This window comes from Vulpes vulpes, chromosome 9 (assembly GCF_048418805.1).
Source record: "Vulpes vulpes isolate BD-2025 chromosome 9, VulVul3, whole genome shotgun sequence".
In the NCBI taxonomy this organism is placed as follows: Eukaryota; Metazoa; Chordata; class Mammalia; order Carnivora; family Canidae; genus Vulpes; species Vulpes vulpes.
The window spans coordinates 90,328,112-90,340,782 of NC_132788.1; the positions used below are offsets into that span (position 1 = coordinate 90,328,112).

General features: G+C 38.5%; 1 protein-coding gene and 1 pseudogene across 50 annotated transcripts in view; both read left to right on the top strand.

The window, feature by feature from the left end:
• The window catches only part of PBRM1 (polybromo 1), a 120,809-nt gene that overhangs the window by 64,862 nt on the left and 43,276 nt on the right, over positions 1-12,671 (top strand). For all 50 annotated transcript variants that reach the window (XM_072720844.1, XM_025986600.2, XM_072720848.1 and 47 more), the window contains one exon: positions 3,354-3,565. In XM_072720844.1, coding sequence (XP_072576945.1) covers positions 3,354-3,565 — 212 coding nt within the window. The remainder of the gene's footprint in view (positions 1-3,353; positions 3,566-12,671) is intronic.
• Positions 3,984-4,815, top strand: LOC112910422 (protein CREG1 pseudogene; annotated as a pseudogene).

Genomic DNA, 12,671 nt, shown 5'->3' on the forward strand with positions numbered 1-12,671 from the left:
TTAATTTTAATCTGCATTATATCTTTGCCACAGAAGAATGGTATAATTGACATCAAAATAATTTCAGTTCAGCAGTTAGAGTGTGTCTTCTGTGTGCTTTTAGAGTCACTTGGAAGAATATAAAGTTAAAGATATAGACCCTTCCTTCCTGGAGCTTATAGTCTACCTTGCTGAAAGGAGACTTTTAGGCAGTGAGTGTAGAGTAATTCCAGCTAGGGAATCTGGTGAAGCCTACATTTACTCTGGATCTTGAAAGAAAAATTAGTGGTAACATTTACTGTTCCTATTAAGCATTTGTTCTTTGTATAGCACCATGCTGAACACTTTATCTAGATAATCTCTAGCCCTTATAATAGCCATTCCAGGAAATAATCTTCCCACTTTGCATTTGAAGTGCACAGACAGAAGTAAATTGCCTAAAGTCACACAACTAGTAAGTTGCCTAAGTCACACATCTTGTTCCCCACTGCAAAGCCAGTCACCGGGACACCAGTCACGGAGCCCAGCCATGAATGATAAGGCTTGTGCTCTTGTGCTTTAAGAGCTTGAAGTCCAACAGTTGGGATAGGATCTATGCTTAGGGAAAAGTAATTGTAGGCATGAGACAACATATAACAAATTGATATGTAATAAATATGGTGGAGTAGGAACCCTGTGCTAGAGTTCTGAAAAGACCTGAGGCATCAGGGAAGAATGGGAGAATGGGTGAGATGTATAAGGCAAGTGGTTTGAGTGCATGCAGGGGTTAAGAATTGAATGTGGTGTGTTCAAGAGATGGGTGGTGTTGAGGTCAGGTTGAGAGGCGCATATAGGAAATGGTCTTTCATGTTCAATATTGGGAATAGAAAGGAAGAGAAAGATGAGACATCTTGCTGTCAAAATTTGCATTCATTATTTCCATTTATTCAACAAGTATTAATTGAGTGGCTACCAGTTATAAACATGTTCTAGGTACTTGGGATACACCAGTGGACAAGACAGACAAATCCTGCTTTCCTGGAGCTTAGACTTCATATTTGTTCTCTGTTTTCCTAAATAGTCCTTAAATCTAAAGTCACTCCTCTCCTCCATCCCTGCCCTGCCCCCATTACATCTTGGGGTTAGTTCTGTGAGTCTCCCAAAAGTGCATTTGTCTCTTAGATCATTAGCAGCTTCGTTTGTTTTACATAGATTATGTCTATTTTAAGAAATAAGCAGATTTGTATCTGTAGGAAATGAGTTCTTTTCATTCTCCCATTGTTGATGTGATTGGTATTTACTTTTGAGGCTTAGAAGGTAGAGTCTAGGGTGCATTTCTTTATGAGGCAGTGATGAGTTTCACTCTTTTGCCCAGAGCTTTGTAAAACTAAGGGAAGCCATTTTTTATCTTTGTCATGTGAAGGTCATGTTATGACCTTAAAGTACTTAAGCATAAGCATGCTGCTGAGGTGGAGATGCATCAGTTTAGTGAATGATAAACCATCATTTTATCTATTTTGTCAGTAATGAAAATAGACACCTCAAAAATACTAAGTTCATGAATTTAATTTTTTTTTAAAGATTTTATTTATTTATTCATGAGAGACAGAGAGAGGCAGAGACATAGGCAGAGGGAGAAGCAGACTCCACACAGGGAGCCCAATGTAGGACTCGATCCGGGACTCCAGGATCATGCCCTGGGCTGAAGGCAGGCGCTAAACTGCTGAGCCACCCAGGCATTCCTAAGTTCATGAATTTAATGAAGTCCATAAGCACTAGGTTTCTATGTAGATCTCCAGCAGTGTTCATGCTTCTTTACACTCACCCTGACCCACTCACTGCTGCCACTCAACATCACCAAGGACTTCACACCCTGAAATAGGAGGGGTCTGAAAAGTGAGACAGAAAAATTCATTCAGGTGACAGTGATTTGTCCAGTAGTATTCATTAACAAATAGCACTGACATAAGCAGTAAGCCACTGGCTTTCCTCATATGCTGGCAGCGTTCCTGCATTTAGTTCTCTGACTTATGCCTTAGAGGAGGGGAACCTTTGGGAAGACGAGGACAAGGAAAGCACTAAGAGCTTCCTCCACTCTTAATTATTTCATTCTCTACCAGCGATAAGGGGAATGAGAGTTATTATCTTTTTCCTTGTTGACTTGAGTTCTTGTTCTTGTGCATGCAGGCAACATTGAGCCTCTTAGATTAATAAATTCTTAATATTACTTTATTCAAATAAAACAGGAAAGATAAGTCAGATATTAATGGCTGTGTGCAGAACTTCCATTATTAAACAACACGACTTGGTGGAATTATGAATCTGACCTTTCATGTAACAGGGATTACCAGAAGTTCGTTTTCACTTTTAATTTTATACTTAAAATTGTAAGCTATTATAAAATGACTTTTAATCCCAAGTGAATACTCTTCAGACATCTCTGTTCAGAAAACAGGCATCAAAATAATATCATAGTTTCTTCCCTTGACCAGTTTTATTTTTATTGCATTCCTACAAGAATTAGCATTTCTGTAACCTGAAAAGATTTTTTTTTTTTTCCTGAAAAGATTTTTAAAACCATTCCAGAAACATTCATTTAGGTTATTATTAGCAGTGTTTTTAGATTGTTTGCCAGTTCACCTTTGCTGATGGGGAGAAGCATTCTGGAGGCTTCACTAAAATTTGATGCTCTAGTGAAAGATATTAGCAGGTGGCTAACTGGGCTTGCTACTACGCCTGGCACCCTCCTCTGACTAGAATGTGTCCATAACTGCTGCTAAGACTTTGTCTGTGGTTACTTCTGTGAATCATTTTTCAGACCCCCGTATTCCTAGTGATAGAATTATGTTTAAACCATCCTCAGGGGGCAGCCTGGGTGGCTCAGTGGTTTAGCGCTGCCTTCGGCCCAGGGTGTGATCCTGGAGACCCAGGATTGAGTCCCATGTCAGGCTCCCTGCATGGAGCCTGCTTCTTCCTCTGCCTGTGTCTCTACCCCTCTCTCTCTCTCTGTGTCTCTCATGAATAAATAAAGTCTTTAAAATCAATAAATAAACCATCCTCAGAGCACAGTGGATTAGAGATAATAAGAAAAATTTCTTCCAGTCTAAATTCTTTTTTTTTTTTAAGAGTTTATTTATTTATTCATGAGAGAGACAGAGAGAGAGGCACAGGGGACGAGCCTTAAGGAAGAGAAAACTGTAGGCATGAGGCTCATCGAGGTAAAACGGCACTTCAGATTCTGTTCTAAAACTTTCAAGGAGATACCCTACTATACAGAAGTACCATTATATCAGTTAACATATTACAGAAGCATTGGGTAGAGTTTTTTAACATGTAACTGAATTGTGTGAAAGAAGTGGCTTGTGTATCAGTGGATGCTCTTAATTCCATTATAGGACGGACTCTGAAATCTATGAGGACGCAGTAGAACTACAGCAGTTTTTTATTAAAATTCGTGATGAACTCTGCAAAAATGGAGAGATCCTGCTTTCACCAGCACTCAGCTACACCACAAAGCATTTGCATAATGATGTGGAGAAAGAGAAAAAGGAAAAATTGCCAAAAGAACTAGAAGAAGATAAACTAAAACGAGAAGAAGAGAAAAGAGGTTGGTTTCTTTTCATTTTATTAAATATGAAGAAATAATTACATTCTGTTCTAGTTGTGCCTCTCCTAGCTAGCTGTAGGGACGGATCCTGTCTGTGTAAATGTTGACTCTTTCAGAATGGACGTGTTGAGATAGAAATGCTTTTATCATCATCATTTTGGTCATCACACTGTTAAAAATTGGAAGTGCTGAGTAGCACAGCCATTACGCTAGTATATCAGGGACAATCAGTTAACTCACAAATGTTGGAGCTCACCAGGTCATAATACTGTTGGCAGATAAAAGCTGCAGGGCCTTTCTGGAGCTGAGAGCATTCTCAGCAGTGAGTACATCAAGGTTCTGTCCTGTTGTGTAACAGAATGGCTTTCATCCTATGGGCTCGGCCAGATTAGATGTTTTGGTTGAACCACAATGCTAGGAGGAAATTTTTATTTTCATTGTATCAACGCAAAAATTTTATTTTGAGTCACTTGCCAGAATTTAGAAATTTTGACAGTGGGAACTTTTATTAGAAATATCATTTCTCAACTCTTGCTGGAGTCATCACCATGGCCAGTCTGCTAGCACTGGCACCAGTGGTGCTGCTGGTGGCACTGATGCAGGGCTGGGGAGGCCAGAATCACAGGGACTGGGACACCGCCTCGATATACCACTTCCACAAGGACACAGAGCATGTGGCCCACTTCATGACATATCTGTGACGGGGGGGCAGTGGCTGCAGAGGAGGCTGTACACCACTAGGCCTTCATCAGTATCTTCTTGCTCAGTGATGGGCCGGGCATGGGTAGTGGCATGCCCAACTACTACCTGAGCCCACTGCAGCAATTGGTGGGCAGCCTGCAGGAGAATCCACATGCTATGCTGACCATGTCTTTGGCATAGACCTAACTTCTGCAGGAAGCACGTATTTGATCCCTAAAGTTCCCTCTCTGCTCCCATGATACTGTCAGGAACTGTTAACAAGATGGATGAAACGAAAATGGATTTTGCCAAGCAATCACTGTTCATCCAGCACCCTGAGATGAAAACCTGACCTTCCAGCCGTAATTGGTTCTCTGCCAAGTTGAATTAACCAACATCTGGGTCCTGGACTACTTTGGTGGGCCAAAAATAGTAACACCTGAACAATATTATAGTGTCACATTTTAGGGAAGTAGAATGCAGCAAATTTAACAACACCCATGACTTTGCCTGGGATAGCTCATACAGACTTGAAGGACTTAATGTTTCTCTGTGGAATGCTTCCAGATTAACGGGTTTTCTTTCACGTACTGGTTTGTTTGCTTGCTTGCTGCTTGCTTGCTTTTTTACAAAATAGAGTTGGACTGTTCCTGTATATCTTGGGAGATGTGGTTGCCTGGTTTTTGGTTTGTTTTTTCATATTTTGAAGCCATTTTGTAGAGGTATGTCTTTCATTGTAAGTATTTTTCCTTATAGTTTTCCAGCGGTGCTCCTTGAAGAGGAGCCAGTGCCAGATTTAGATTTCCCATTGGCATTTGAAGGTACTCAAAGATGTGTCTTTAATTCCTGGAAGCCACTGTGCTGGAGAGAGGGCCTCACTCACCCACGGCTGCACCTGCACTGCCTGAGCCTATGCGCCCACATATATATGTGGCTGAGACAGACCATGGTGAGACACAAATAGAGCTTCCTCCTCATAGTCCATTTGTGTCTGACAGGCCTGGGTGTTTTGATCCAACATAGGGCAAAACCATTTCTTATAAAGAACTTCTTTTTACTTTTCAAATCTAGAATAATAATTACCTAGAACAAAAGTTTATGAAACATGTCCTGAATTTTATTTTCCCACCTAAATGAACATGGTATAATCAGTGTCCTCCATTCAAAACATACACATACACACATGTACACGTTACTTTATGTTTTTTGTTTTCTATTTTGCCCCCAAATGGGCTTGCAAAAAAAAAAAAAAAAAGGATGCAGGCAGGGAATTTTGGTCATTTCCACTGTTCTTTTGTAAGTAAAGTTTACCTGACATGGACCAGCTTAAGCCAGGCCCAAAACCACCTGTGTTCAAGTACACTTAATAGCTTTTTAAACAATGCTGCTCTCAGCAGTGGCCTGAGACTTCCTCAACTCCTGTAAATCTTTAAATAGCTTCCATGCTGTTACTACCTAAATCAGGTCATCAGGAAGCAGATATGACTTTTAAATGACTTTATCAGCAGATGATATGACATATCAGCAGATATGACTTTTAAAATGACTTTAAAAAAAATCACATTTCTTCAGAAAAGAAGAAACTTTGATTTTATTACCTGTACACATGATTTCAGAAGATGATACAAGGTCTCTTGTAAAGAGGTGTGTCAGGAACCAGGCTGCTGAATCCTTAAATGGTTAAGAGGAAGGAAGTTGAATACTAGTCGTTATGTTTAAAAACTATAAAGTGAACTTTCTTTAAATCCAACAAACAGCTTCTGTTTAAGAAAAATGATTTAGAGGCACCTGGGTGGCTCAGTTGTTTAAGTGTCCAACTCTTGATCTTAGCTCAGGTCATGATCTCAGGGTCATAGGATTGAGCCCCATATAAGGTTCAGTAGAGAGTCTGCTTGAAATTCTCCCTCCCACCTCTGCCCCTTTCCCTCCTTGTTCTCACTCTCTCCCTCCCTCACTCTTTCTTAAAATAAAAAAAGAGAGAGAAAGAAAAAGAAATGATTTCTATTAAACTTGGTAAAATAGGTTACTCAAAATAATTAAAAGCATTATTTTACTGAGAAGAAAAGAAATGTGGTCATTTCTTATAAAGTTATTATCATTATCATTCTTTTCATGAGACAGCTTTTTTTTTTTTTTTTAGCATAGTTGACACACAATGTTATGTTAATTTCAGGTGTATTTCTTATAAAGTTTGAGTTCTTATAAAGATGGCTATCTAGGATATGTGATTTTCCAAGAGTTATATTAGTCTTTAGCATCACATCTGCTTAGGGCTTTTTTTCCATAGACAAGAAAACAAAGTTGATTTGAAGCAAATTATCATATGCAATGGCATATGCAGAGAAGAGAAGGGAGCCTGGTTGGTGACAGTAATTTATCAGCATAAGGCTAGGTGCACAGAACCTAGCAACTTTGCTGCCATAGAGGATGTACTCATTTAGGATGGTGAGAGTGTATGGAATGAGAGTGTCTTTGCCAGCTAAAAGTGGTCAATGCAGAGATGAATGGGGTAAACCTGCAGCTTTGCTAACCAAAATTACATTGAGGTTGAGGAATATCCTGGAAAGTAGCCATAGAAGATCTGAGATAACTCTCACACATTCTTGGCTGACTGAAAAACTATGCCTCTGCAAGGGAAATGGGAGAACCTCATGAAAAGCAAAATACAAGCAATACTTGAAAGTTGGTTACAACTTTGAATGTATCCACCAAGCCACATGCACATCAGTCAGCAGAAGGTGAGTCCTTATGAGTTTGAGGTGTTGGAAGACAATCTTCACCTATATCATTGGCTGACCCTTGACTAAGCAGACTTGGGAGCGAACCCTCGTTCCATGCGTCCTAGTATACTTATATTGGGAGTCTCAGAGAACAGAAGAAAAAGGAAGGGGGAGAAAAATACTTAGAGACATAATGGCTGAAAACTTCACATTTGATAGAAAACATTAACTTACAGCTCTAAGAATGCCAGGAAAACACAAGGAGAACCATTTCTAGATACATCATCTGAAAGAGAAAATCTTGAAAGCAACAAAACAACTTACACGTTCAAGAAAATAATATGATAATGGCTCATAAAAAATAATGGAGGCCAGAAAGCAGTGACATGATATTCAAAGTGCTGAAAAGGATAAAAACTGAACCAGTGTATCCAGTGAAACTGTCCTTCAAAAATGAAGCTGAAATAAGACATTCTTAGATAAACAAAAACAGAATTCACTGCTGGCAGAACTTTCCTATAAAAAAACACTGAAGGAAGAGCTTTAGGCCAAAAGAAAACACCACCAGATGGTTAGCTTGAATCTACAGGAACGACTGAAGGGTAGTGAAAATGGTAAATATAAGACTGTATTTTTTTCACTTTTCTTCTCCTGATTTCTTAGAAAAAATTACATTTTTTAAACAAATAGTTACAACATCATCGTTTAAAGAAGTATGTGAAAGTAGTAGCACAAAGGAATAGAGCTATTTTGGAGCAAAGCTGTACCATTTAACAAAATCAAGTCAGTATCAACCTAAAGTAGATGGTGATAAGTTAAAGATGTGTATTGTAATGCCACTAAAAAAGCGATAAAAATCCAACACAGAAATTAAAGTGGTACACCAGAAATACTTGCTTAACACAAAAGAAGGCAGTAAAGAAGAAAAAGAACAAAAAACATAAGAGATATAAAAAACAAATAGTAAATGGCAGACATTAATTCAGTCATATTAATAACTATTACATATTGCAAATAGACTAACCAAATCGCCGACCAAATTTTAAAAGTAATATCTCATTCTGTGCTGAAGAGACTTGTTTTAGATTCCAAAACAAAAATAAATTGAAAGGAAAAGGAGGGAGAAAGATATAACCTGCAAATACTAACTGTAGTGAGTTGGAATGGCTGTATCAATATCAAATAGATTTTAAGAGAAGAACTGTTACTAGAGACAAAGAGGGGTATCTCATAACATTAAAAATGTCAAGACGTTGAAACATAATATTTACGAATGTATATATACCTAACAGTGGAGCCTCCAAATACATGAAGCAGAAACTGACAGAATTAAAAAAGAGAAATAACCTGGGACGCCTGGGTGGCTCAGTGGTTGGGCATCTGCCTTCGGCTCAGAGTGTGATTCCGGGATCCAGGATTGGGTCCCACATTGGGCTCCTTGCAGGGAGCCTGCTTCTCCCTCTGCCTGTGTCTCTGCTTCTTTCTCTCTCTCTCTCTCTCTCTCTCTCTGTCTCAAATAAATAAATAAATAAATAATTTTTTAAAGAAACAAATAATTTAATATAGTCTCAGTACTCCTTTCTCAGCAATTGATAGACCAAAAATCTGTGCTCTCTTCTCACCAGTTGATAAACCAACTAGCAAAAAAGTACAAAAGACTTGAATAGCATTGCTAAGGACTGAAAGTTTATGTCCCCCCAGAATTAATATGTTGTAACCTCATCTCCAGTGTGATGGTATTTGGAGGTGGGGCCTTTAGAGGATGTGATTAGGTTTGCATGTGGTCATAGGGGTGGAGCCACCACAAGGGGGATTGTTACTGTATGTGAATCAGAAAGTGGGCTCTCACCAGACACCAGATCTGCTGGCACCTTGGTCTTGGTCTTCTCACCCTCTAGAACTGTGAGAAGTGAATGTTTAAGCTACTTTCCTGTGGTGGGTTTATTATATAGCAGCTTTGAGCTAAGGCATGGACTATCAACCAGCTTGACATGCAGTGAAACACTGCACCAAGTAATACACGTTCTTGTCAAGCATACCTGCAGCATTATCTAGGATGGACCATATACTAGGTCATGAAACAAGTTTCAGAATATTTAAAAGGATTGAAATCCTACCAAGGTTTACTCTCTGAACACAATGGGATTTAGACTGGAAATCAGCAACAGAAATCTGGAAAATCCCCAAATATTTGGAAAGGAAGCGGTTAACTTCTGACTAACCCATGAATCAAAGAAAATATCAAGGACAGTTAGAAAAATCTTGAACTGAATTCAAACAAAAACACAATGTATTAAAACTTATGGCTATATCTAAAGCAGTTCATAGAAAGAAACTTCTAGCTTTAAACACATATACTGAAAGGAGTAAAGATCTAAAATAAGTCTGTGTTTCCACCTCAAGAAGTTAGAGAAAAAAGCCAATCACACCTGAAGTAGAGGAAACAATAAAAATTGGGATGGAAATAAATGAAAGAGGAAACAGAAAATGCCAGTGCGGTAATGGGTATGACATTTGAAACAATCCATGTTGTTTCTACGTATACAAAATTTTGGATTATTGGGGTTTTTGCAGTCTTACTGACACTTTTCCTGGCAATACAAAATTAGTGACAGCTGCTTCTTGAATTACTTATAAGGATGTTCTCAAAATGTGGCCTCTAGGCAAGCAGCATCAGCATCACTTGAGAACTGGTGAGAAATGCACATTTTCAGGGTGCCTGGATGGCTCTCTCTGTTAAACATCTGACTCTTGATCTTAGCTCAGGTCTTGATCTTAGGGCTGTGAGTTCTAGCCCTACTTTGGGTGTGGAGCCTTCTAAAAGAAAAGAAATGCAAATTCTCTGATCCCACTGCAGATCTATCAATTCAGAAACTCTGAGGATGGGACCCAACAGTCTATGTTTCAACAAGTCCTGTAGTAGATGGTTCTGATGCACACTTAGTTGTGGGAATCTCTGCTATACGGCTTTAGCTCTAATGGAGGAGCAGGAACTTATTAACAGTAACTGCTATCTTGCTTCTTGGTGGATTAGCAATGATACATGAACCCATTACACAACCTTGGAACTGACATTTTTAAAACTGTTGGTCTCAGCCCTTGTTTGATCTTTTGTTACCAGGAAATACTTCTGGTGACTTAAATATGTGAAAAAAGCATATGGTAGAAAAGCAGAGCCACATAAAGAAAAAGACAGTAGGAAATTTTCATTCCTTTCCCATTGCTGTGCCTATCTGAGGAGGCTGCAGGCCTTTGCTGACAGGAGGAAAAGGAACCCTGCTGCACAGAACTGCTTTCTAAGGCTGCCAAGAATAACCCTATTAACACTTCTTTTTTTAACACCAACTCAGGGACTATATTTCCTAGCACTGGGACTGGAAGTAGGTAAGTATTCGTGCTTTGCCATACAATGTGAAGTCAGCACTTGAAGGACTGAGGAGGAAGGGGGACCCAGAAACTTATTCTAACTAGTTATTTCTAGCCATAAGAGAACTGTCATCTGCTTCACATCATCCAATGTCAGGTCACTTAATGAATATTAAAAAGACACCAAACCAAAATAAATAAATATTAAATTTTAAAATAAAAAAAAATTAAAAGACACCAAACCTCCAGAAAGTAGGATGGTGGATATCTATGTTAGTCAACCATCTGTGTCTTTAAGCCATGAGAGGAGGTTTCTTAATAATGATGGAAATTGAGATGAACTAGAAGATCTCACACATCTTGTTTTGTATTAAACACTAGAACTAATCCTAGGGTAGGTAAGCAAAGGTAAGAGAACTTGGAGGCCTTTTACTTTAATGTGGCAGGCAGATTGTACAGGTGCCTGCTGCTAGTGCATCCCAAAACCCCTCTAAAATGATGGAAAGGGGATTTTAAAGCAAAACAAAAGACATAAATGTAAAGCATTCCCTTCTCTCAAAAAAGAAGGGAAGCAATGGAAAAGGAGATGGTGGCAATGAGAATTTGGGTAAATTGCTGACACTGGCTTCCCTACCAGCGTCTGAAGAAGACTTTACATAGGCTCGTGCCTATCTAGAGTGGTGCAGAGATTAGAGCACCAAGTACTCCTGCAAATAGAGGTGCTCAAAACAGTTGAAAGTCTAAATTTAAAGGAGTTGAACCTCATCTCACTTTCCGAACCCTTCCTGTGATTGTTCACCCCGAAGTATCTAGACGGAGGGACAGCAGCAGTCTGAAAGGCTAGAGGTACAATTCTGAAGAGCGAGATTATGAGAGGGTTTATATTAGTAGTGAGACCTCTGGCCCTTTGAACTTTTTAGCTCCTAGCCTGTGGCAGTCAGGCTTACAGTTCTAAAACGGGAAATTTTTCTCTTGAGAAGTAGATCAAGCAATGAGGGAAAAAATGTAAATTGAGAGCTTCAAGTCAGCTTTTTTTTTTTTTAATATAGCATTTTGCTTTTAAGTGGCAAGTATTGACTTAAATAGGATCAAATATTAAGGAAAACCTGTAAGATGTAAGATAAATAACACAACAACAAAGTAAAGGCAGACTGAGAAAAATGGTTTAAAAAACCAAAAACTAGTGAACTAAGATTAGACCTTCAGAGAGATGATAAGCTATTGCATCCATAAAGTAAGAACAGGAGGCCATAAAACTGAGCATTCACAAAACAGAAAGCTTCTTGGAAATTGAAAATATGACAAACCAACAGAATGAGAAAATATTCATAAATCATATATCTGATGAGAATCTAACATAGAATATTTAAGTTCCATAATAATTCAGAAACGGACAAAGGATTTGAATAGATCTATCTACAAAGAAGTCATACAGATGTCCATAAAATGTTTAACATCATTAACAGATGACAAAAAATGTTTAACATCATTAATCATTAGGGAAATGTAAAACAAAGCTACAGATAGATACCACTCCATTCTTTACAGGATGGCTGTTATCAAAAGGGGGAGGGGGGAAGCAAGTGTTGAGGATGTGGAGAAATTGGAACCTTCATACATTGGTGGTGGGAATGTAAAATGGCACAGCCATTATGGGAAATAGTTTGACAATTCCTTAAAAAGGTAAACATTGAATTACCATATCATCCATTAGTTCCACTCCTGGATATAAAACCAAAGAACTGAAAGCAGGAATTCATACACATACTTGTATACCAATATCCATAATAGCATGATTCACAATAGGCAAAAGGCAGAAACAGCCTTAAGTGTCTGTTAACTAATGAATAAACAAAACGTAGTATATGCACACAATGGAGTGTTATTCACCCATAAAAAAGTGAAGTTGTGACACATGCTGCAACATAAATGAACCTTGAAAACATGCTAACTGAAATAGGCCAGAAGGAAAGGACAAATCTATGATTGCACCTATATCAGGTACCTACAGTAGCAAATTTACTGAGACAGAAAGTAGAATAGAGGTTACCAGGGCCTGATGGGGAGAGAGGTGAGTTAGTATTTAATGGGTACAGAGTTTCTGTTTGAAATAAAGAAAAAGTTTTGTCAGTAGATTGTGGTTATGATCGCACAACATTGTGAGTGTAATTAATGCCACTGATTTATCTATTTAAAATGGTCAAAAGGCAGATTTTATGTGGTGTATTACCAGTTTTTAAAAATTAACATACCAAGAAATCAAATTGTGTGTTTTAAATAGGAGAGTTGTATGGTGTGGTCTCAATGAAACCTAGAAAAAAAATGATAGAGTAGGGTGG